The 22,341-nt window shown below is 60.5% G+C and overlaps 1 protein-coding gene across 1 annotated transcript in view; it reads right to left on the bottom strand.

Moving 5' to 3' along the window:
* Positions 1 to 8,979: 8,979 nt before the first annotated feature.
* Positions 8,980 to 22,341, bottom strand: part of JAKMIP3 (Janus kinase and microtubule interacting protein 3) — a 56,218-nt gene continuing 42,856 nt past the window's right edge. The window contains exons 14-23 of the mRNA XM_058671615.1: positions 20,754 to 20,852; positions 19,343 to 19,441; positions 19,213 to 19,266; positions 18,059 to 18,124; positions 17,492 to 17,560; positions 17,325 to 17,402; positions 11,706 to 11,909; positions 11,002 to 11,067; positions 9,956 to 9,997; positions 8,980 to 9,588 (exon numbers count right to left, since the gene is read on the bottom strand). Of these exons, the coding sequence (XP_058527598.1) occupies positions 9,280 to 9,588; positions 9,956 to 9,997; positions 11,002 to 11,067; positions 11,706 to 11,909; positions 17,325 to 17,402; positions 17,492 to 17,560; positions 18,059 to 18,124; positions 19,213 to 19,266; positions 19,343 to 19,441; positions 20,754 to 20,852 (1,086 nt within the window). The 3' untranslated portion in view covers positions 8,980 to 9,279. The remainder of the gene's footprint in view (positions 9,589 to 9,955; positions 9,998 to 11,001; positions 11,068 to 11,705; positions 11,910 to 17,324; positions 17,403 to 17,491; positions 17,561 to 18,058; positions 18,125 to 19,212; positions 19,267 to 19,342; positions 19,442 to 20,753; positions 20,853 to 22,341) is intronic.

Raw genomic sequence — 22,341 nt, 5'->3', positions numbered from 1 at the left:
AGCTCGGAGGCCCTGGCCCGATCCAGGCTCCTGGCGCGTGCGTGTAGCGAGCCGCCAGCCCCTTCTGCCCCATCCCTGCTGAGGGCGCGCCGCTCGCCGCCCCGGGATCCCGCTGCAGAGGAGCCTGCTTTGGAAGCTGCCACTGCGGACCGCTCCTGGGGCTCGGACCCCGTAGAGTGTGTATGCGGAGGCCTGGGGGAGGAACCCAGGCCAATTGGGGGCGGGGGAGGCCTGACCCGAGCCCCGGATCAGCAGCCTGGCTCCCGCGACTACCGCCTGCTGAGACCAAGCTGTCACTCTGCTGAGCCAGGAGGGCCTGGACTTGGGGGACCCGGGGCCTTCCCTCTCCCTGTGCGCAGCTGAGTGGAGGAAGGCGCTGGCCACCCGGCGGGTGCTGAACGCTGCCCATCTCCCTCTTGCTCCCGTGGGCTCCACCATCCTCATGGGTGGGAGGAATGACGAGGTGGGGAGGCCTGGAGACCGCCCTCGCAGACTGCTTCTGCGCCCAGAAGTCCGGGTCTTCTTCACTCACCTGTGTGGGCCACCCTGACAACCCCCAACAGGCACACTTGACCCCCAACCTATGGGAGGAATTCTTCCACATTCACATCTGATAACCGGTGCTGCCAGGGGAGCGGAGGGCTCCCTCCTCATTGGGTGAGAACTGGGGTGAGGCCCTGGCCCTCTGAGTGGGGGGCCAGGACACACAGTGGCTGATGTTGCCCATGGTTTCAGCTCTAACAGCACCTCTGGGTGTGGTCTGATCATCTGAGATTCAAAACGACTTTTATTAAAACTGTACAGTTATTCACAAATGTGTAAAAATCCCCTGGTATGTATCATAGGAACCACAATACAAAAATAAGTGTAAAATCTGTGGTTGGGCACCACACAAACCCATCTGGGCCTGGGCAGCATGCCCGGGGCTCCAGAGTATGAGGAGCCAGCCGGCAGGTCACCGTGAGAAACACGCCCGAGGGGTGTTTGCATAAATTGATAGTAAAGCTTCTTAAAAAATGCACAGGTAGCAAATATATAACTCGATACGTATGTTTCAATGTGATTTTCCTGAGCCTGAACCCAAGTCCATCCCCGGGCGAGCACACAGTCCCCCTTGGTTCAGGGAGGGTGAGCCCCGCCCTCACCCCCAGGTGCACCCCCTTCCTGGCTCAGGGGCCACATAAGGCACTCGGGGCCCGAAGGCGGCAGCTTCCGGTCAGCAGCGTGCACTGGAGTGGACGGCGCGAGGTGCCAGCTCCGGCCCAAACGGCCACAGCTGTGGTGTGTGTGGTGTGAACTGCTGCTGTCGCCTGGGGTCACTCCTCAGGGCCTCTTCTTGCCTCTTGGGGTGAGGAGCAGCAGAGGCCAGAGGGCCCAGTCACTCTGGGAATGCAGTCCAGCCCACGAGTTTGGGAAGCAAACAGGGAGATCTGGGATTTGGGAAATGCACCTTGATTTTCACCTTTGCCTTGGCCAGCCTCCTGCTGGGGGTGGGGTGGGGACTGGGCAAAGGTGCAGCTCTGAAACACCCTGCCTCGCATGGCTAAGGTGGTGCTTGTGACAGGAAGGAAGATGGTGATGTGTGGAGACGTGCACGCAGCCATGGAGCCATGTGTCTCCCAGGGACACCACATGAGCATGGGGCACTGTTACAGGTTCCCCTTCCCACAGCCTGTGGATGCAGAGGCTACCGCTCAGCACCTGGCCTGAGGGAGAGTGCTCCCGTGCAGGGCCCCAAGCGGCTGAACCAACGTGGTGGGGCAGCGAGGGCTTGTCTCTCTAGAGCTCCATGAACCGGCCAGGCAGGTGCACACATGGCACACACCCCAGGAGCTCCCCTGAGCTTGCCAGGTAGCAGGGGCGTGTGTGAGTGCCCCTCAGACAGCCCTGGGCAGCTCCCGAGACAAGAGGCGAAACACACACAGTAGTTTCACCCAAGTTCTCCGGCCAGAAGCTGGGCTGTGCAGGGCCTCACGGAGGCCAGTCAGGAACTGTGGCTCCAATTCCTGGCCAAAACCTGCACCCACCACCCGCTGACCAACAGGTACACCTGCCTGACCTGAGGAACTGCCCTGTTCTGTCCACCCCGGGGCATGCCTAGCCCTGCCACTGCCATCTGCACCCGCTGAGCCCTGCTCCCCGCCTTCAGAGAGCCTGTGCTGCCAGCAAGGTCCCTCCCTCCTACTGCTGTCCTCCTCTGCCACACTGTGTGCCCCACCCTCCTCCCGCTGCTGCCCTCCTTAGCCATGACTGTGTGCCACGTGCACACCTGCCACACCTCACTACCCTGTTCATTTCCAGGAGCCTCAAAAGAGCTGAAATCCATGCAGTTTGCGCAAGCACACGCGTGAACACGTGTGTGCAGCACTGTGTGTGATACTTCAGACCAGCGAGGGAGTGACATGAGCAGGACGTCTCCGACCAGTGGGGCCTCCCGGTCACGGCCCCGGCCGCAGGCAGCAATGCCAGCCACACGGGGGCTGCTGTCGTCTGGGTACCACGTTCTCTCTGAAAAAGAGGGGCGATGGATGCCTGCTAGTGTGTCCCACTCACAGGCAGACGTGAGCCACAAGCCATAGAAAGCAGTGCCACCTGCACCCGCATCCTGGGCCCCCACCTCATGGGGCTGCCCCCGCCAGAAGGTGCACAGTCCTTGGGGAGCTGGTGCTCACAGGCTCAGTGCGTGCGCCTGCACACGTGCCCTTGGCCTGCTTGCCTGGTTTTCATTTCTCTTAGTCCTGGGAATGGAAAGAAGCAGCTGCGTGGCCTCCTAGCAATGGGGGGAGGGGGACCAGCTTTCTAGGGCAGGGGGCAGTGCAGGTGGGCGGGGCCAGAACTCGGGGAGGGCAGAGGCTGGGGAAGATTTTGAGTGTGTGTGTGTGTGTGAAGATTTATTCATTTTTTTAATTGGAAAGGCAGGTTTACAGTGAGGAGAGACAGAAATATCTTCTGTCTGCTGGTGTGCACACGCCTGTCTCTGGCCGCTGCAGAGCCCAGACCGACAGCGAAAGGGGCGGCCCCTTCTGTAAGTAGACAAAGTGGACACGGGGCTCAGATGGGGGCCTGGCTCCAGCCCGGCCTGTGGGGCCGCAGAGCTGTGCCATGGACTGTCAGCATGCTTGGTTCTGCACACACAAGTGTGAGCCCTGCAGCCTGTGACAGTGTGCCTGCAGAGCAAGCATGCCCGTGGCTTTACTCACAGTCCTCACATGGCCCTGTGGCACACTGGGCATCACAGGCTGAGGCTGGGGACAGTGGGGAATCCTGGGCATCCTGAGCAGCAAGCATAATGCAGTGACCACACACAGTGCACACACACTGCAGTGACCACACACAGTGCACACACACTGCAGTGACCACACACACAGTACACACACACTGCAGTGATCACAGTAGGGCACTCATACACATATGCCAAGCTTACAAGTTGACACATAAACAGACCTGTAATCCACTACCTCCACATGTGCCCACTTGGACATGACCACACACCAAGGTGCACACACACACACACACACACACACACTCCCAGCCATGCCCAGCCCCGTGTGCACATGCTCTGTGGCGGCTGCCTGTCCTCTGGCTCACAGGTCTGGGGGAGGGGCCCAGCTCTCCCTCTGCCCTGTCTTCCCTGAAGATGACACCTTATGAAAGGGTTCACAGAACCCATTATTGCTGCAGCTGACATGGTTGCCGGGACAGCTGGCCCCCGGCCGTAAGCCTGGCTGAAAAGAATACATTACACAGTGGGACAGTGACGGGGGAGGGGCGGCCCTCGGTGCTCAGCCACGATGTGGCTTCTAGCTGAGATGTGCTTTCCTGCCAGCAGGCACAGGCACAAACAGAAAGGTGCTGAACGAAATGCAGCCAGAATGTTCCAGAGAACTAGGTGTGCCTCTAAAGTGGACACCAGTGTTGGTGAGGCCCAAGAGCAGCCCCTGCACCAGCCAGTGCCTTAGGGGGCTTCCCAAGAACATTCTGGAAGCGGCATTCAGAAATGCTGAGCCCTGGAACAGACCCAAGTTTCGACGGGGAGGTCCTGAGCGAGTGGCATGTGGCATGTATGGTCATGTGCTGTGGGATCCCAACAGGGTGATGTCAAATGCAGCTAGTTCATCCCCCGCTTCCGCTTCAACGCGGACAGATGGCCAGCAGCAGCCACAGCTCAGAAACACCTGGTCACCTTAGCACCCAGCTCCTCCCAGGGCAGGGGTAAGCCAGCGGGCATGCAGGTCAGAGGTGATGTGTGTTGTGGGAACTGGACTTGTGGATGTCGCACACAGGAAGGGAGCAAATGACCCGGGGACACTTGTGGGCGAGGGTCAGCGGGTAACAGCCCCGAAATGAGGAGGAGCAATTTGTGTTTTCAGAAAGCCTGACAGTACCTCGCGAGGAGGAGAGCACCCCTGGAGAGAGCAGGGACCCTAGGAGAGAGGAAGGGGCCAGAGTGAGGTGGAGGGGGCCGTGGGCTGAGCCGTGGGCCCTTGGGCTGCACAGGCGCAGGCTGGTGGGGGCCAGCGATGGCGCTTTGTCCTGGCCTTGGACCGGCTCTCCTTGCCTGTGCGCTGTCAGACACCTCTCTTGCGGAGCAGGTCCTGGGCCAGGGAAGCCTCCCGTGACCTGACACAGCCCTGGCAGGCACGGTCACACAGGACGCATGTGTGGGGCCCGTGTCCAAAGAGCTTCCCTTTACCCCCTTGCAAGCCCCCACAAACCCAGGACAAAGAAAGTCCCAGGTTCTGACAGTCCCTCCCTGCTCTCTCATCAGGTGGGACTGGGGGGTGATCTGACGAGGGTAGCCATGCCGGCCACCTGGCGCCGTGGCACGGCAGGCACCAGCACACATGAGCAGGCGAGGGACGGCACTCTTTGCCTGCACAAAGGCGGGTCATAAATCCAAGGGCGCCGACGGCGCTTTCTGCCCTGCTCACCTTCCAGACCCTCAGCTGGAGGACCGAGGTCCCTGGAGACCCAGGCTGCTCCTCCCCCGGGGCTGCTGCTGCTCGGCTGCAGGGGCCGGGGGTGGGGAGCTGGAGTGGAGGCTGGCCAGCCAGAGCAGGGCTCTTCGGCAGGCCACACGGTGCCCGCACAGACGCCCCTGTGAGGGACTTCGACATGTTGTATGCCCCACACAGAGAGGAGCTGAGTCCTCAGTGTTCCAGACAGACCAGGGAGAGCGAGCTGCGACCACCTCGAGCACCGTGGCCCTTGTGCCAGTCAGTACAACGGCAGCCACTGAGAGATGCACAGGGCAGTTTAGCAAACTGCCCAACCTCTGCCGCCCATGACGCAGAGCCGGCGCGGGGAGGGCAGAGACGCAGGGGAAGCCTGGGGCTGCTGCTCGTGGGGACACCGCAAAACACAAGCGACCCCAGGTTGGGGGGTGCGGTCTGAGCGCCCTGGTCAGAGAGCAAAAACAATGCATGGCCCAGCGCCCAGCCTGGGGCCTTCAGACCATGGCCCCTCAAGTTATGGGGCTAAACACCCCCAGACAGCTGCGGGGACACGGAGGGTGCCCCAGAGTACCTACAGCACGCACCCCAGCATGGCACTGTGGACCATGCTTGCACAGGAGAAAGGAGTCTCACAGACAAACGTGACCCAATGTCCACGTGACAGCCAGTTTGGGCATGCGTGCAGCACCTCTGCTCCGAATTGTTCACTCCGGGAGGCAACACACATGTCCTCACGTGCTAGGGGAAGTGGCTGTTTGGATGGTGCCGGTGGTGCCAGACACAGCACCACACACAGGCCGACAGTTATGCTACACATGCACATGCGTGCACACACATACAAACAAGAGTCTGTTAAGTTTCAGAGTGCAGAGGAGGAAGACTAAGGCCCTGGGAACAATGGCACTGAGCACCCACAGAAATATCACCAACAGGACCTCACACACGGACCCAGCACAGTCAGTCATAGGCTCAGCTCCCACACTCCTCACACACGGACCCAGCCCAGTCACACACTCCTCACACACACCCAGCCCAGTCACACACTCCTCACACACACCCAGCCCAGTCACACACTCCTCACACACACCCAGCCCAGTCAGTCACACACTGCTCACACACACCCAGCCCAGTCACACACTCCTCACACACACCCAGCCCGGTCAGTCACACACTCCTCACACACGGACCCAGCCCGGTCAGTCACACACTCCTCACACACGGACCCAGCCCAGTCACACACTCTTCACACACACACCCAGCCCAGTCAGTCACACACTCCTCACACACGGACCCAGCCCGGTCAGTCACACACTCCTCACACACGGACCCAGCCCAGTCAGTTCACACACTCCTCACACACACCCAGCCCGGTCAGTCACACACTCCTCACACACGGACCCAACCCAGTCACACACTCTTCACACACACACCCAGCCCAGTCAGTCACACACTCCTCACACACGGACCCAGCCCGGTCAGTCACACACTCCTCACACACGGACCCAGCCCAGTCACACACTCCTCACACACGGACCCAGCCCAGTCAGTCACACGCTCAGCTCCCACACTCCTCACACACGGACCCAGCCCAGTCATGGATGCAGAGCATTGAGCTTCACACAATTCCTCCTGCACCGCTGTCTATGTCTCATGATATCTAGGCCATTCTAGGCCTCCTTTAAAGGGGTTCAGGGCCACACATTCCTTTTGGGGGGTAGCCCACCTTAACTATAGAATTTTTATGCAAGGACTTGTCCCTGAGGATGTACACCATGACGGCACCATGGCTGCTGGGAGGCATGCCAACGGCCCCACTAGGAGGCAGGGCAGCAGCTTCCTGCTCTCCTACCACTTCAGCGGTGGCCCTGGATTGCACATGGCCCTGCTAGGACAGAAGCTCTGAACAGCCCTGGGGACCTATCTCTCTGCCTGCTGTGCTGGCCACCCTCCATGGGGTGTTCAATCCCCGCAACAAACACACAAGGCGTGAGAAACGACCCCTACAAAGAATATTCCACAGCAGAGCACTGCTCTCACTTCAGCCCCTGCTGAGGGTCCGACCAGAGTGACAGACACACAGAGCAGGTGGACACGCAGGGCAGGTGGACACACGGAGCAGGTGGACACACGGAGCAGGTGGACACAGGGACATTCACACAGAGATGACACACGGGGCAGGTGGACACACGGAGCAGGTGGACACACGGAGCAGGTGGACACAGGGACATTCACACAGAGATGACACACGGGGCAGGTGGACACACGGAGCAGGTGGACACACGGAGCAGGTGGACACAGGGACATTCTCACAGAGATGATACATGTGACAGGTGGACACATGGAGCAGGTGGACACAGGGACATTCTCACAGAGATGACACACGGGGCAGGTGGACACAGGGACATTCACACAGAGCAGGTGGACATATGGAGCAGGTGGACACAGGGACATTCTCACAGAGATGACACACGGAGCAGGTGGACACACGGAGCAGGTGGACACAGGGACATTCACACAGAGATGACACACGGAGCAGGTGGACACACGGAGCAGGTGGACACAGGGACATTCACACAGAGATGACACACGGAGCAGGTGGACACACGGAGCAGGTGGACACAGGGACATTCACACAGAGATGACACACAGAGCAGGCGGACACACGGAGCAGGTGGACACAGGGACATTCTCACAGAAATGACACACGGAGCAGGTGGATACAGGGACATTCACACAGAGCAGGTGGGCACACGGGGCAAGTGGGCACATGCTGTAACTTAAGAGTGGATATGGATCAGGTTGCACTGCCGGATCCAGGCAGAGGTATGGCGAGGGCTGCCCAGTAACAGTGAGAGCTGACCACAGACATCTTGATGGATGCTAAGCAGTCGCTCCCTTTGCTGTAACTGTGGGGGGGGGGGGCGCTCTGTGTCTCCATGGTGCCCATGTACCCCACACCCTCAGGCAGTACCCAGGCTGAGCTCATGCACTCAGCCTCATGGTGACCTCATGGACAGTGAGCTTGTCTGCTGTCTGCCACTCCCAGGTCGTCTGTAACCCCCATGGTGCCCAGGGCCCACTCTGTACCAGGGGCACCTTGAGGACACCTCAGAGTGCTACTCTTCCCTTAGCAGCAATGAGCATGCCACGCCAATCCCACACTGTGCCCTTCTAGCAGACAAGGGACAAGGTCCCCAGGGGCTCCAGGAATCTCTACTCTGCCCTTCCTCAGGTGTGGCACCTGGCCTGGGGTCAGGACACTCTCCTGTGCCCAGGAGCCCAAAGTGTCCCTCAAGGGAACCTGCACTGCCTTCACACAGCAGGTGCAGAGCAGGATGAGGGTGAGCTGTGTGTTCTGGTGGTGCAGGAAGTGCTCACTGTTTCAGGACTTGGGGCGACTCGCCCTGTGAGGGAGGGGCTGGAGCCATGCAAGAGGAAGCTGTCAGAAGCAGCTAGTCCTGGAGTAGAGGCGAGGCTAGCCCTTGAAGCTCAGGTGAGTGATCCCAGGGACATTCATGGGGCACTGGACACCCAGAGTCTGAGCTGAGGCCCAGCATGGGTCGGCAGGTGGTGCCATGGGTGTGCTGCCACAGCCACGGGCAGCTTCCCTCCACCTGCCCTGATCAGGCAGCCACAGCTCCTGTGCACGTGTCCAAAGGGGCGGCATCTGACACAACAGAAGCAGCAGGCCTGGGTGGCATACCACCCTGGGGTCACCAAGAAAGGAGGGTGGACGGTGGCGTCCCCTTACCCAGAGCTGCGTCGACTGGGCTCCTTCGTATGGCTGCAGAGCTGCAGGGGTGCAGTCCTCTCGGCTGGGTGCTGCTCCTCTCAGGATGGGCCACTGGCTACCTGCTGGCTGTTGCCTGCCAAGGGCCTCCAGGGCCTGCATGGTTTCCGGGGCTGCCCTGTGTCCGCTGAAGGCAGACTTCTTTGGGGTTGGGGGGCGGGGCCAGCCTGTCTCAACCTATGGCCATGCTCCCTGCTGCTTCCTGCTGCAGGCCCACCCTGCTCCAGGCCAGCGTCCACGGTGGGAGGAGGTGAGGAAAGCAGTGTGGGCATGGCTCTAGCCTGACCGTGGTGATGATGACACGATGGGACAGGAGGGGTGTGCAGCCCACCTGTCACTCGGTGCCTGGGACCCCAGCAGGTGTGTCACAGAGTCATCATGTAACCACAGGGTCACAGGGAGGTCTCAGGGGTCCCCTGAGCAGGGTTGCCTCTGAGGGTACAGCCTTCATCTTGCCACCAAGGGGGAGCCCATGCCGTCTCCGACACAGGTGGCAGTTACTGCGTGTACCAAGAGGGCAGGGCCAGCCAGGGCTCAGGCAGGGAGAGCCACTCCCCCAAGTGCAGGAGGGGGGCTGTCTGCCCAGAGGGGCACCCTGGAGCCCAGTAGCAGAAGCCCAGCCTCTCCCAGGAAAGCTCCGGTGCACCCAATGAGTCCTGGTTCCAGCTCATTCCAAGGGGACAGCCCTCGGCACTGCTCCAGGTACTGTGACCACTGTGACGCAGATCCACAGAGATCAAATCCTCTCGGGACGACAGGGTCTAGAGGCAAGGTTGTGCTCCACAGCCAGTGGCCTCTGCTCTCTGGTGCCACTGTGGACAGGGCGGCTGGCTCTTCTGCAGGCTGCGGGGAGAGAGACCAGGAGGACGGAGGTTAGGAGGCTGCAGCTGGCGGGGCTGGGACAGGAGCAGTGTGGAATGAGCCTGCCAGGACTGCTGCCCGTGAGAGCTGAGACCTCGAAGTGCCACGCCCATCCCGTGTGCTCCCGACCGGAGGAAACCCATGACATAGCTTGTGCAGCACGGCTGCTGGCCCGGGGAAGCCTTGATTCCAGCCTGGCCCAGCGCAGCTCTCATGGCGGGGACTAACTGGGCCAGGCCCTCCTAGCAGGCCTGGCTTCCCTGCAACCCTGGGGTGCCTCTGGGAGGCTTGTGGGGGGCAGGCCTCGTTGGGGAGGGTCCCTCTGAGACTCGGCCCGTGAACTACTCACCGCCTTGGGGCACCAGGACGAGCTAGGACCAGAGAATGAAAGCTAGGGAGAAAAATAAGAACAAAAATAGAAACTGAAAGGGTGGGGAGGGAGGAAGAACGGAAGGAAAGAGAGAGAAAAAAGAGTTTGTCGTCTTTCTGGCAAGAAATCCTGTGTGCTGACAGACAGGGCAGGTGAGGGGCGTGGCCGGGTCTGTGGGCAGGATTAGCATCCCGACAGCCCCAGGACCCGCTGGTTGTGAGAATACGACAAAACTTGGGGTAGCTCCTTGGAGTGCTGAGTGGAGATGACAAGAGACAGGCAGGAGGTGGGATGCAGGCAGACCTAGCTCCACATAGCAGAGCTCACGGGGTGGCTTTGGCTGCAGCCAAGGAGGGATGGGCAGGGTGGCGTGGCATGGGAAGGGGGAATGACCAGCTGCACGAGAAGGGCTGTCCTCTCTAGGACAAGATCATAGATAGGTGCCACATTGGACTCCCCAGGGAGCCAGACCCCTCCAGCTCCTTTGGGGCCCGTGGGGGCTGCCCCCTAGCTGCCTGAGTTGATCCTGTGGTCCCAGGACAATCCTAAGGGCCAGTGGCCCCAGATATCATTGAGCTAGGTCCAACCCATGAAGCAGATGGCCCTGAAGTGGGTTGGACCCCACAGGACTCGGGGTCCTCTCTGGCTCCTGGCCTGGGGAGTGTGGACTTGGACAGTCCTCCCAGGGGGCTGGACAGTCCTCCCAGGCCAGCGGGGCCCAAGCCATGGCGTTCTAGGCTCCGCTGTGCACCTGTTTCACAGGGGAAGCACTGAGGCCAGCTCCCAGGGCCCCAGCCAAGCTGCCTCAGGGAGCTGGCCCAGTAGCTGTGGTGCACGGCCTAGTCGCTGAGGCAGTGTGAGATGCCAACCACGCAGCAGGAGCAGGGCAGCGGGGAGGGGCTGTGCCCTTGGACCCCTGGTCCTGGGTCCTTGCTGTGGCCACACCTACACCCACTCCTGCTCAGCCACGTGCCAAGCGAGTTATTCCATCTCTGCGAGCGCCTTGCCAGCTCACAGGAATTTACCTTTTCTTCCAGCTCTTTTATCTGCCTCTTCTGAGTTTCTATTCTTTCTTCTAACTCTTTGACTCTCTGCAATGTTAAAAGGAGGAAAACGTGTGATGTGTTCAGAAGATCTGAGGAACCAGGTGGAAAAAAACTTCACATTTTTCCTGACTACAACGAGTCCCTCAGAGCCTCCAGCAGCTCCTGGACAGGATGCGTACATGGGACAGCCAGGGGCTCCCAAAAGCCACTGCCAAGGCAAAGTCCCCTGGGTCACACCCAAGCCTAAGCACAGTGCTTCCAAAGGGAGCAGAGCCACCAGTGACCATCCTTACCCTTACTGCCCAGGAGACTGACACAGAAAGGGGCTACTGGAGCCTGGCCTTGCCAGACCCTGTCAACAGGTACGCCATGTCTCAGCCCAGCTGAGCCTGCGTGGGGAGCCTTGTGCAAAAGGAATTTCTTGGAATGCATCCATGAGGCTCTTTCCAGACCTGCAGGAAGAGCAAGGGAGGCCACTCCCAGGCCAGCCAGACGAGCAAGCATGAGGCAGGGCTGGCTTCACCCCACTGCACTGGGACTGGCCCAGGTGGAGGTCCCCGAGTACTCCTGAGGCCCAGAGAAGGCCAGGGCTGTCACGCCTGTCAGTGCCCTTGGGGTGGCCCCGGATGGCTCTCCCATGGACACTTGGCCTGGCCCTCACAGGGTACCCCCATGCCCCACACCTGCTGTGCCAGCTGTAGCAGCTCCATGCGCTCCCGCAGGATCTGCGCGTCCCGCTCACGCAGCTCACTCATGACCTGGCGCTTCCACTGCTCCACGGCCACCTTGAGCTTCTCGCACTCCTCCTCGGTCAGCAGCGTGGCCACCTTGGCTCCTGCCTCCTGCTGCAGGGCGTCATACAGCATGGCTTCCAGCTCCAGGATGTGCTGGGGGCCGAGCAGAGGCATGCTAGGACTCCCTCCTCCACGGGGCGGTGCTCCCGCAGGCAGGTGCCAGGGCCGGGCCCGGGCAGCAAGGGCAGGCCACAACCAAGCCCCGGGGCTCCTCTGATCTCTGGTGGAACCCCTGGAGCCCACAGACTCTCCCACCCACAGAAAAGTCCTCCCGGAAGCCCACCAGGTCAGGGCTCCTGCTGGATACAGAGCCTGCAGGACAGCGGAAGACTGGGCGGACAGGCAAGGCCCAGGCCAGGACTGGCTGGGGTGGGGCAGCAGGCACCCCTTCGCTCTTCTGGGGAGAAGCACTGTGGGTGGGCGGCAGCCAAAGCACGGGCTTTTGTAACTGCAGCCATGTACCCGTCGGGTCTGGAGGACAGACAGCGTCTTTGGGACCTGTCACTTGGGAGAGAAGTCAGTTCTCTGCCTCGGGGGGCGGGGGTGGGGGTCTTTTCTCCCAGCCAAGGCAGATTGGAGACCCCCTTATGCAGGCAGAAATGGTACCAAATGGAAACAAAACAAAATAAAAGCCCCTTTGGCCACATTTCCATCTTATTGTTCCTAATAGGCGTGCAACAAACTGTCCCCAGCTGTCACAACCCTCCCACGTGCGGGCACCAGCTGTCACTGGCAGTAAAGCAACCCTGAGTGCTGAAGAGGCTCTGCTGTGCCCAGACGGCCAGCTGTGACTCAGCATGACAATGGTGCCAGCAGGCAAGCATGTCAGCACCTGCTCTGTAGAGGGACGTCTGCAGCACCCTCACACTCACCCCTCCATCCTCACTCACCCTCACACTCACCCCTCCATCCTCACTCACCCTCACACTCACTCACCCCTCCATCCCCACTCACCCCTCCACACTCACCCCTCCATCCTCACTCACCCTCACACTCACCCCTCCATCCTCACTCACCCTCACACTCACCCCTCCACACTCACCCCTCCATCCCCACTCACCCCTCACACTCACCCCTCCACACTCACCCCTCCATCCCCACTCACCCCTCACACTCACCCCTCCACACTCACCCCTCCATCCTCACTCACCCTCACACTCACCCCTCCATCCTCACTCACCCTCACACTCACTCACCCCTCCATCCCCACTCACCTCTCACAGTCATTCACTCCTCCACACTCACTCACTCCTCCACAGCTCTTATATTCACACATAGACACAAAACACCACCTAGGCAGACCCTACACAGTCACATAGGACGTGACCCTCACAGCACTGCACAGCAAGGGGACCCTGTGAGAGACCACACTGCACTTCTGTCTCGTGAGTTGCTGTGTTGTTTCCCAGTGGCCTTTGTGCTGGGCAGCTGAGGTCCTGACCCACTGGAGTGCATGCCACTATACAGGTGACATATGTGTCCACTGGGAAAGCTGAGGTGGTTCTCGTGGGTGCTTCTAGAAGCAACAGGGGCCCCAGATTGCCAGCCATGCTTAGGCCCATGTGCTTGGCATCTACAGGAACACATAGGCAGTGGGCAGTGGGGTACAGCCAGGGCCTCTTTTCCCACTTGGTTCTGAGCCCATGTTTCACCCTGCCACTCATAGGACAACCAGTCTGCCCTCTGGGCCACTTGGTTGTGCTGTTTCTGGAGATGACCGCGTCCCTCAAAGCAGAAGAGGTGGGAACCCAGGACACGGTGTCAGTTCCTCTCCATACTCCCTCTACCCCCTCGCCCAGGATGCCAGCAAGACTGGAACTAGACTAGGCAGGGAGAATTCTGAAATTACAAATCCTAACGCCTACAAGCCCTCAATGCTGCAAGCATTCCAGCATTCTCCTCAGCGCCCCCACCGGCAGTCAAACCAAAGCCCTGGGTATATACGGTGGACCATGTACCTGAACGGATGGAGCGCCCTGAGTGGCCATGGGCACACACAGAACAAGAGCAGGCCAAGCTGGACACAGGTGACATGAAGGCCCATCCAGATGCACCCCCTCACACCTTCCTGGGGGATCCCCTCTGGGTGACCTTTCACCTTCCCTACCAGCAGGGGCACAGAGCATGCGAGGTGCCACCCTGTGCATGCCCACCTTTTGAGCAAGCCCATGACCTCCCTGCAGACACACTCATTTGCACACAGGACGTCAGAATTGAACAGTCTGCCGCAGCCCCAGTGAATGACCAGTGATTGGACATAGCCTAGGGGCCACTGTCTGGGACAAGGGAGGCACACACGTCCCATCAAGTTTTGCCCACTTGGTGGTGGCGTATCCTCCCCACTGTCTGGCAGGTGGAGAGGCCAGTGGGCAGCACTGTGGGCAGACACGGCTGTGGAGGCCCCAAGCACGCACAGTGGTGCAGCCCCGCAGCCCTGGATGACACCCGGTGCTCTCCAAGGGCCTGGCAGGGCCTGTGCGTCCCTTGCATCTGCATCATGAATTATGACAAGAGCTTTTAGAGAACGGGAAGCGTAAGCATAAAATGGCCCAATCCTGCCGAACGTTGAAAGCACACACTTACCTGAGGGAGGCCAGGGGAGAGCGGCCAGAACCCCAGGCTTCCTTGGGGCTGGGCCTGAAGTGAACTGCTCCTTTGTCCAATTTTCTGTGCTGTGAATCAGAGTTCTGTGTGCACTGTTTCCATTCAGGAGTGAAGAGTAAGAAAGGACAGGCTTACCTCTTCCTTTTCCCTCCCCTCTCTCCCGGCTGGCTTTGGAATTCCTCCCCTCCCCGCCACCCTTCTGTGCGACTGCTGCTTGCCAGGCACCTCGTGAGCATGTTCCCTGCCTGCCTAGTCAGAGGAGAGGCTGTCCCACATGTGCTGTGGCCAGGTTTCCAGCTTGGGGTTAGGGACGGCTTCCCACCAGAGGAAGAGCTGGGTGCACAGACCGTGTCCTACACAGCAGTGGCCAGGGCGGTGTGGGGGCCTCTGGTCTCAACACTGCCCCAGGGTTGAGGGCACCCAGAGACAGTGGTGAGGACAGCAGTAAAGAAAGTCACGTCCACACGACCATAGTGACTGTGATGACAAAACCGGAGGATCGCTGAAGGCCAGCCCAGCGCCACTGCCCGCTGCACCCAGACCGAGCTGGGCTCAGCCCATTAGCCTACAAAGCCCCTCCTGGTCACACTGGCTTCCACGCTGACCCACGATGTCTTGTAGTTGTGCCCTGCTCCTCCACCTGAGGGACTGGCACCTCTGTGTGACGGAGAGACACCAATGTGTGCTGTAGGCAGACAGATTCCTGCTTTTGCTCTCAGGGACTGTAGGCTTGATGGATCGGAGTCCTCTGCCTGGCTGCTCAGACCAGGGTCTACCACATAGCAAGGACTACCATGCTCAGATTCCCATTACAACACTGTCAAGGTCACCACCACTGTAATCTTCATCACATCACCATCATCACCACCACCACCATCATCATCATCACCACCACCATCACCACCACCATCACCATCACCACCATCACCATCATTACTACCACCACCACCACCATCGTCACCATCACCACCATCACCATCATCACCATCACCACCACCATCACCATCACCACCACCACCATCATCACCATCACCACCATCACCACCATCACCACCACCATCACCATCATCACATCACCATCATCACCACCACCACCACCATCATCACCATCACCACCATCACCATCATCACCACCATCATCACCATCACCACCATCACCATCATCACCACCACCATCACCATCACCACCATCACCATCATTACTACCACCACCACCACCATCATCACCATCACCACCATCACCATCATCACCATCACCATCATCACATCACCATCATCACCACCACCATCACCATCATCACCACCACCATCATCATTACCCTCATCATCATCACCACCACCATCACCATCACCACTACCATCATTACCATATCACCACATCATCACCAGTCTTTATCATTATCATCACCATCACCACCATCATCACTCTTCCCTCCTTGTGACCACTGCCTTCACTGTGAGAGCCCCCAGCCTGGAGCAGGTCCTAACAACGGGCCTTTGCAGCTCAGCCATCCTGTGTTGAGTAGCTCAGGTCAGGCAGATCAGTGGGAGAGCCAGGGCCCTGATTGGGCTGGGTGCTCCCTTGACTGTCCTGGTGGTGACATTTGTCCACCAAAAGGCCTGAGCACTCCTGTTTGGGAGAGTTTCCTGCAGGGGATGCATGTGTCTGGTTGGCCAGTCCAAGGGGATTGAAGCAGACGGGGGTGGGGACTCAGGGACACCCACCAGCTCCCAACAGCAGAACCTGTCTTCAACCTGGTCTGTAAGCTAGAAATGGATATGCCATGGCATTCAAGCTGTAGAAGACACGGCAGAGAGGACTACAGCCTCCGCTCCCACGGCCTCAGCCCCCACAGCCTCCGCTCCCACGGCCCCCGCCCCCACGGCCTCCGCCCCCACGGCCTCCGCTCCCACGGGCAGCTATGGTACAGATGCTGGCATGAGGGCCCCAGGCAGCTCCACCCTCAGGAGCAGCACATGCCATGCCCACATGGCATCTGTACAGGGGCATCTGCCCGTTCAATGCTGTGGCTGCTCCTGTTGCAGAGCAGTCCTGGTCCTTCCAGGTCACGAAGGGGACGAGACCACTCTGGGAGCCAGGGTCTGCTGACAGTCCAAGCTAGCAAGGCAGGGCCTCAGGAGGAGTGTGTCCAGCACACACAAGGTCGCAGCATCCTGCCGAGGGTCACGTGGTCACTGTCAGGTCCTGTGTCACATGGGCAATGCCCCTTGCTCTCACCCAGGCATAGCAGGGGGTGCCCTGTCCCAGGAGGCAGAGCCTGGCTGTCTCCTAAGCTCCAGGGCGGCAGGAGCAGCGACCCACCAGACTCCCAGGCGGCCAGCCAGGACACATTTTGTACAGGGGCACGTTTGCCCTCCTACAAGCCCGGGAGTGTGGGTCAGCATCTACGCCATGAGAGCACTGGGCTGCAGCTGCACCTGCTTCCACCTGGGCCACTGGTCACTTGTCTTAAGCTGCCCTTCAAGACCCGGCCTTGGGAGGAGAGCAAGGCATGCATCCGGCAAGGTGATGCTGACAAACAGGTGTGGCTCACTGCCACAAAGCCAGGCAGGGCGGGGCGGGAGTGTAGGGCTCAGGTAACACTTGCGGCACTCCGTCTGCTCCCGCCGCCTCCGGTTAATTCACAAATGTGATTTCTAACATCTCCCTCTGCATGTCTGTGCACACACCTTAAATTGCAACATTTACTGAAGGGGCAAGCACACACTCCCAGGACCCACCCTGTGGGTTGAGGGGTCTCATGGGCAGAAAGCAGAGGGTGTCCCCAGGCTGAGCTCTGAGACTCAATCCACGCAGACACCTTGGACATTCTGCTGGGCCCTGACAGTTTCGCCTGCCTTTGCCCCAGCCTGCCACTCAGGGCCCCGCGGTCTCTCCCCTACCTTGTGGGCTTGGTCCAATGACTGCTTCCTGTAGTCCAGCTCCTCATCCAGGTAACCCTTCTGTTTGCTAAACAGCTCCTGGATATGAGAGGACGATGTGCGTCGGCCTCTGGCATCTGAGCCAGCAGTGCCGCGCACACCACAGGGCCTGGGGAGATGCCACCCACCTTCTCCTGCTCCAGGTCCACCATCTTCCGCTGCAGTGCCATCTCCGTCTCCTCGATCTGCTGGAGCCACTGGGCAACATAGAAGGCTGGTGCCACCAGGTGCCCCCCAGGGCCCTCCTGTTTCCTGGGCACAGCTTTGGGGAGGAGCTGGGCAGGGCACTGCCAGGGTCAGGGTGGGGCTGGCATGGTGAGCTCACCCTGGCCACCGCCCATGTTTCCATGAGCAGAGTCTGGCCAGGAGGGGCAGAAGAGGTCCCTGTTCCCCTCGTGGCTGGGGCACTGCCCACCCAGGAGGCGGGGCCCCTAGGAGGGAGTTGGTGAGTCAAGCAGTGAATGTTAAAGGCTTTCCGAACTCTCACTCCTTGTGAGGAAACTGAGGCGGAGTTGCAGTCTGGGCAGGTCTGGCTGACTCTTGGAATGGACACACAGTACATGCCGATGATGCTCCTGTGCCAGGTCACCTGTGGCACTGGGGACGTGGGCCCCACTGCCACCGCCCCTCCCAGGGAAGGGGTCCTCTCTGAACTGAGCACACAGCCCGCTCCTGGGGGCCTACGGTCACTTTACCTTTTCAGCCAAGGTCAGGACTGTCCTAGCTTGAATGACAACCACCTGCTCCTCGTTGGTCAGATTCTGCAATGGAAGAGGAACACAGTAAGGGCAGAGGCTGCTGAACGGGCAGGGCAGCTGAATGACGGGTGCAGGGAAGTAAGACGGGGAGAGGGAAGGGCTGTGTACAGGGGCCCTTGGATGGCAGCGTCTTCCCTCGCCCCTGGACCTCCGGCTGTTGTGTTCCTTGCACCAGGGCAGCCTGTGAACAGCTGGGCCTGTGCATGAGCAGGCAGGTGCTTCTCCCACCTGCTCCCATCTACGCAAAGCCAGTCTTCTGTATATATAGCCATGCAGGGGTGGGGGCGGGGTCATAGGCAAAGGCGGTGTTCCAGGCTTGAAGCCAGGGGCCCGCCCACTGGTATCCTTGTGGCCCCTGTGTCTGCTTCAGGAGCCAACGGAGCATCCCTGGAGGATGCAGGCACCTGACAGGCTAAGCCCCTGGCCTGTTGGCATTGGCCCTTGGGACAGCCCAGAGCAGAGGCAGGAGCAGGCAGGGGTCTGCCTGGGGCCGCTGCTGGCAAAGAAGGCCCCAACCACCCTAGAACTTCCAAGTCAGGACAGGCTCACTCAGAAGACCTGGATGGCCCTGACTCCCCAGGGAAGCATCTTGGCTGGCTGGCTGGACTACAGAGGGTGCAAGACAGAGGGCATGGAAGAGTGGGTGGAGGAAGGGAAGGTGGAGGGAGGGTGGAGGGGAGATGATGGGCAGACAGAGCGACAGAAGGAATGTATCTTGGGGCAGAGGGGCCATTATCCTATTCCCTTGGTAACTGTCCCCCGAGGACTTTGCCACAGAAACTGGAGCTCTGCCTCCAGAGAGGTTTAGGGCTCATGTAGGGGGTCAGCTCCTCTCCAAAGCCAAGGATGTGGGAGCCCCTCGGAGGCTGGGGACACTGGGGAAGCCCCACAGACAGCCAAGGACTGAAGGGGTCCAGAGTGCAAGCACAGGCCGACACCCCAGGTGGGCTCTGCAAAGGCCCTGATGGCTCCTCCCTAGTGTGGGACCTGCTGCCAGCAAAGGCTGGGCCACGGGAGGTGCTGGACTCGGGGGGCTCGGGCGGAGGTGGCACGAGGGGCATGCACGAGTCAGGAGAGCGACATACACTTACGGCGTTATCCCCCAGAATGTCCAGCTTCTTCATCAGCTCCGGGACTACTATGTCCTGGGAGGCGGGAGACAGCAGGTGTAAGCCTCGGCCGGCGGGGGCGGGGCAGGGGCGGGGCGGGGGCGGGGCTTACCGTCACACCTTCGGCTTCACAGTACACCTGTAGTGGGCTCTTCCCGTCCACAAAGGGCGTGTGGTGGAGGGTGATGGCGGGAGACTTCCTTTCCCGCTCCTGAGACCGAGCAGAAGGTTGTGCAGCGGGCAATGGCTCCCTTCCCATCCCATCCCCCACCCTCCCTGGGGAGCTGTACCAGGCCCAGGAGCACCAGGCGAGGGCTCCTAGAAGGTGGTGGCAGAAACCCCTGCCCCTGAAGATGCCCCTTGTGCTCCCAGGCCCAGGCAGGCTGTGTGATTCTGGCTCCATTACGTCCCAGTCGAGCGATGCTGAGCAGACCCACCCAGGTGTGGACCAACAACCCAGGGGACACAGCTGCTGGCCTTGCACAGGGAGGGCCACATGCAGATCCCAGGAAGCCAATGGGGGTGGTCGTCCCCTGCGAGGGCTTTGAAGGGCAGCTCCTTCAGGACCCCGGGTGAACTGCACTCCACTGGATGGAGGCTGGGCTGGGGTGGCTGGCCAGCAGAGGTCACACCTGTGCAGTCCTTCCTCCTGGGCTTGCGGGTGCTTAACCCTGCCCAGCCCACCTCACAGTGGTAAGCGAGCAGTGCCGTCTGCCCACGCCTGGCCTCCCATTACCGTGATATCCTTACCCCCAGCCCTCCCCTCAACAGAGCGCAACCAGAAACACATGGACTGGGCCGATGCTGATGGCGCCCGCACTGTCACAGTGGTGTGCCCCAGTGTGCGTGCAGGTGGCTAGGACACGGAGGACATTCTCCAGAACTCAGGTTGAGCCCTGCCGTCCCTCAGGGAGACCCGGATGGAGTCAGGTGCTGGGTCCCTGTCATCCCTCAGGGAGACCCAGAAGGAGCAACCATGTTCTCTTTGGCTGGATGCAGTCACAGGACAGCCATTTGTGGAGTCAACCAGCAGGTGGGAGGTTTCTCTTGCAAATAAGCAAATGGCTGAACAAAGGAGTCCCCTTTGAGAGGAGGCTGGGCAAGCCGTGGGCTAGTGTGGCAGGAAGGTTCTGGGTGGACACTGCCCCTCGGCCCCGGGCTCCCCTGCCTCCAGACTCGCTCTGGGCTGATGACTCGGTCTTGGAGTGGCCACAGAGCATGGCAGGCTGTCACTCAGGCCTCCCTGCAGTCGGCTCTGCTCTTGTCTTCTTCCACGACACACGCCCAGGGCTCCTACCTGCCTCGGCTACTCTTGCTCCACTCTCACTGGCCAGCCCCGCCTGGGTGCCTGGGCTGTGTCTGGTCATGTGCGACAGGACTTTGGGTGCCCCATTCTAAGGTTCACATGGCTCAGGGGGAGCCAGGCCAGGAACTCAAAGCAGCCCCCTAGTGGGCACAGCCATGGTATGTGGGGCCCCAGCCCCCACAGCCCCAGAGCCCCAGAGCCCCCTGCACCCCTCTACCTCCAGCTCCAGGACCCTGAACTCCAGTAGCTCATTCTGGTCTTTGGCGTCCTGGACCTCATGCTTTAGCCGAGCCTCCTCCACTTCCATGTGTTTAATCTGCGAGAAAGATGACAATCAGCTTAGAGTGCTTGCTGTGCTCTCCCTACAGGGACTGAGGTCAGCCCCTACCTGCTGGACAGCTGCTGTGCCCTGGGTGGACGTGAGGTCAGCCCCTACCCGCTTGACAGCTGCCGGTGCCCTGGGTGGACGTGAGGTCAGCCCCTACCCGCTGGACAGCTGCTGTGCCCTGGGTGGACATGAGGTCAGCCCATGGCCTGCGGATAGCTACTGCTGTGCCCTGGGGTGGATAGCTGTCGGCTACACCCAGCCTGCACCTGGCCAATGCTCCACCCACAGTGCTCATGTTGTGTAGCTGAACTCCAGTAGTGGTTGGCAGGCCCAGTGAGGCTGCCATGGTCACCTGGGACCAGGCATGGGCCTGGGTGTGGAGGACTGATCTTGAGCCTGGCCCAGCCATCACAGCAGGATGGCCCCTGTGGCTCCCTGTCATTGCCGGGCTAGCTCTGAACCTGAGGGGCACTGCTCCCTGGAGGCCACTGTCCAGGCTCGGCCATCAGAGCAAAGAGAACCAGTGGCATCACTGCTTGACACAGGGAGACCACGCCTTCTGAAGACAGGGTGCCCCCAGCAGTGTCTTGCGGACACCCAGCTTCTCCAGCAACCTGAGGTGACCAGCCAGCTCTCAGGGGACTGCATGTGGGAGCACTGGCCCTGGCTCCCGGAGGGCTGGCTCGGGTGGGCACTGGGCCTGCCCCTGCGTGCTGCACCACACAGCCTGCAGTGCCACGAGCGCGACCCTGTGCCCAGCAGAGCCCAGGCCTGAGTGTAGGAGCACACTGGTGTGCACGGGCATCATGCAGCAGTGTGAGCAGGGACCCAGCAGCCCGTGGCAGCTGCAGGGCCGGGGTGAGCGCCGAGCCATATGCTCCCCACCCCACTGGGCTCCTGCTCGCTCCAGGCCAGGCCCAAGACCCTCAGACCTCAGTAGTCACCTGCAGCTAATGCCCTGTGCTGTGAACTGCCTCTCGAGCACCGGCAGCATGGTGGGCTCCATCAAGAGGAGGACATGGCCTGGAAGGCCAGACCCCACCCACCCGCTTGGCCCCGGCAGGCGTGAAGTCCAGTAAGGAGAACACTTGGCTGCGGGTTCTTTTTTGGTCCATCACCCAGCAGACACCCTTCCAGCCAGGCGAGCCATGCTGGGGCAGGGTGTGTGCTCCTGGAGCCTCTTGTCCTGATGCCAGCAGGGCTCGTGACAAGTCAGGGACGCAGGAGAGGCCTGTTCTGAGCACCTCAGGGTGCCCCTCCTGAGGGTCACGGGCCTTTATGGCCATGTGCAGGGGATTCTGGCAGCTTCCCAGGGCAACGCCCGCCCAGGGCCTCATGCTACCCCATCCACGGGACCCAGGGCACAGCACAACAACGAATGTGTGGGGATGCAGCTCCAACACGGCTCCGCTGGACGTGGGGCACAGGGCCCTGTGCCCTCACCAGGCGCCCTCCTCTGCAGGATGGGGAAGGACAC

This window comes from Ochotona princeps, chromosome 13, assembly GCF_030435755.1.
Source record: "Ochotona princeps isolate mOchPri1 chromosome 13, mOchPri1.hap1, whole genome shotgun sequence".
In the NCBI taxonomy this organism is placed as follows: domain Eukaryota; kingdom Metazoa; phylum Chordata; class Mammalia; order Lagomorpha; family Ochotonidae; genus Ochotona; species Ochotona princeps.
This window is presented reverse-complemented; position numbering and strand designations above follow the sequence as displayed.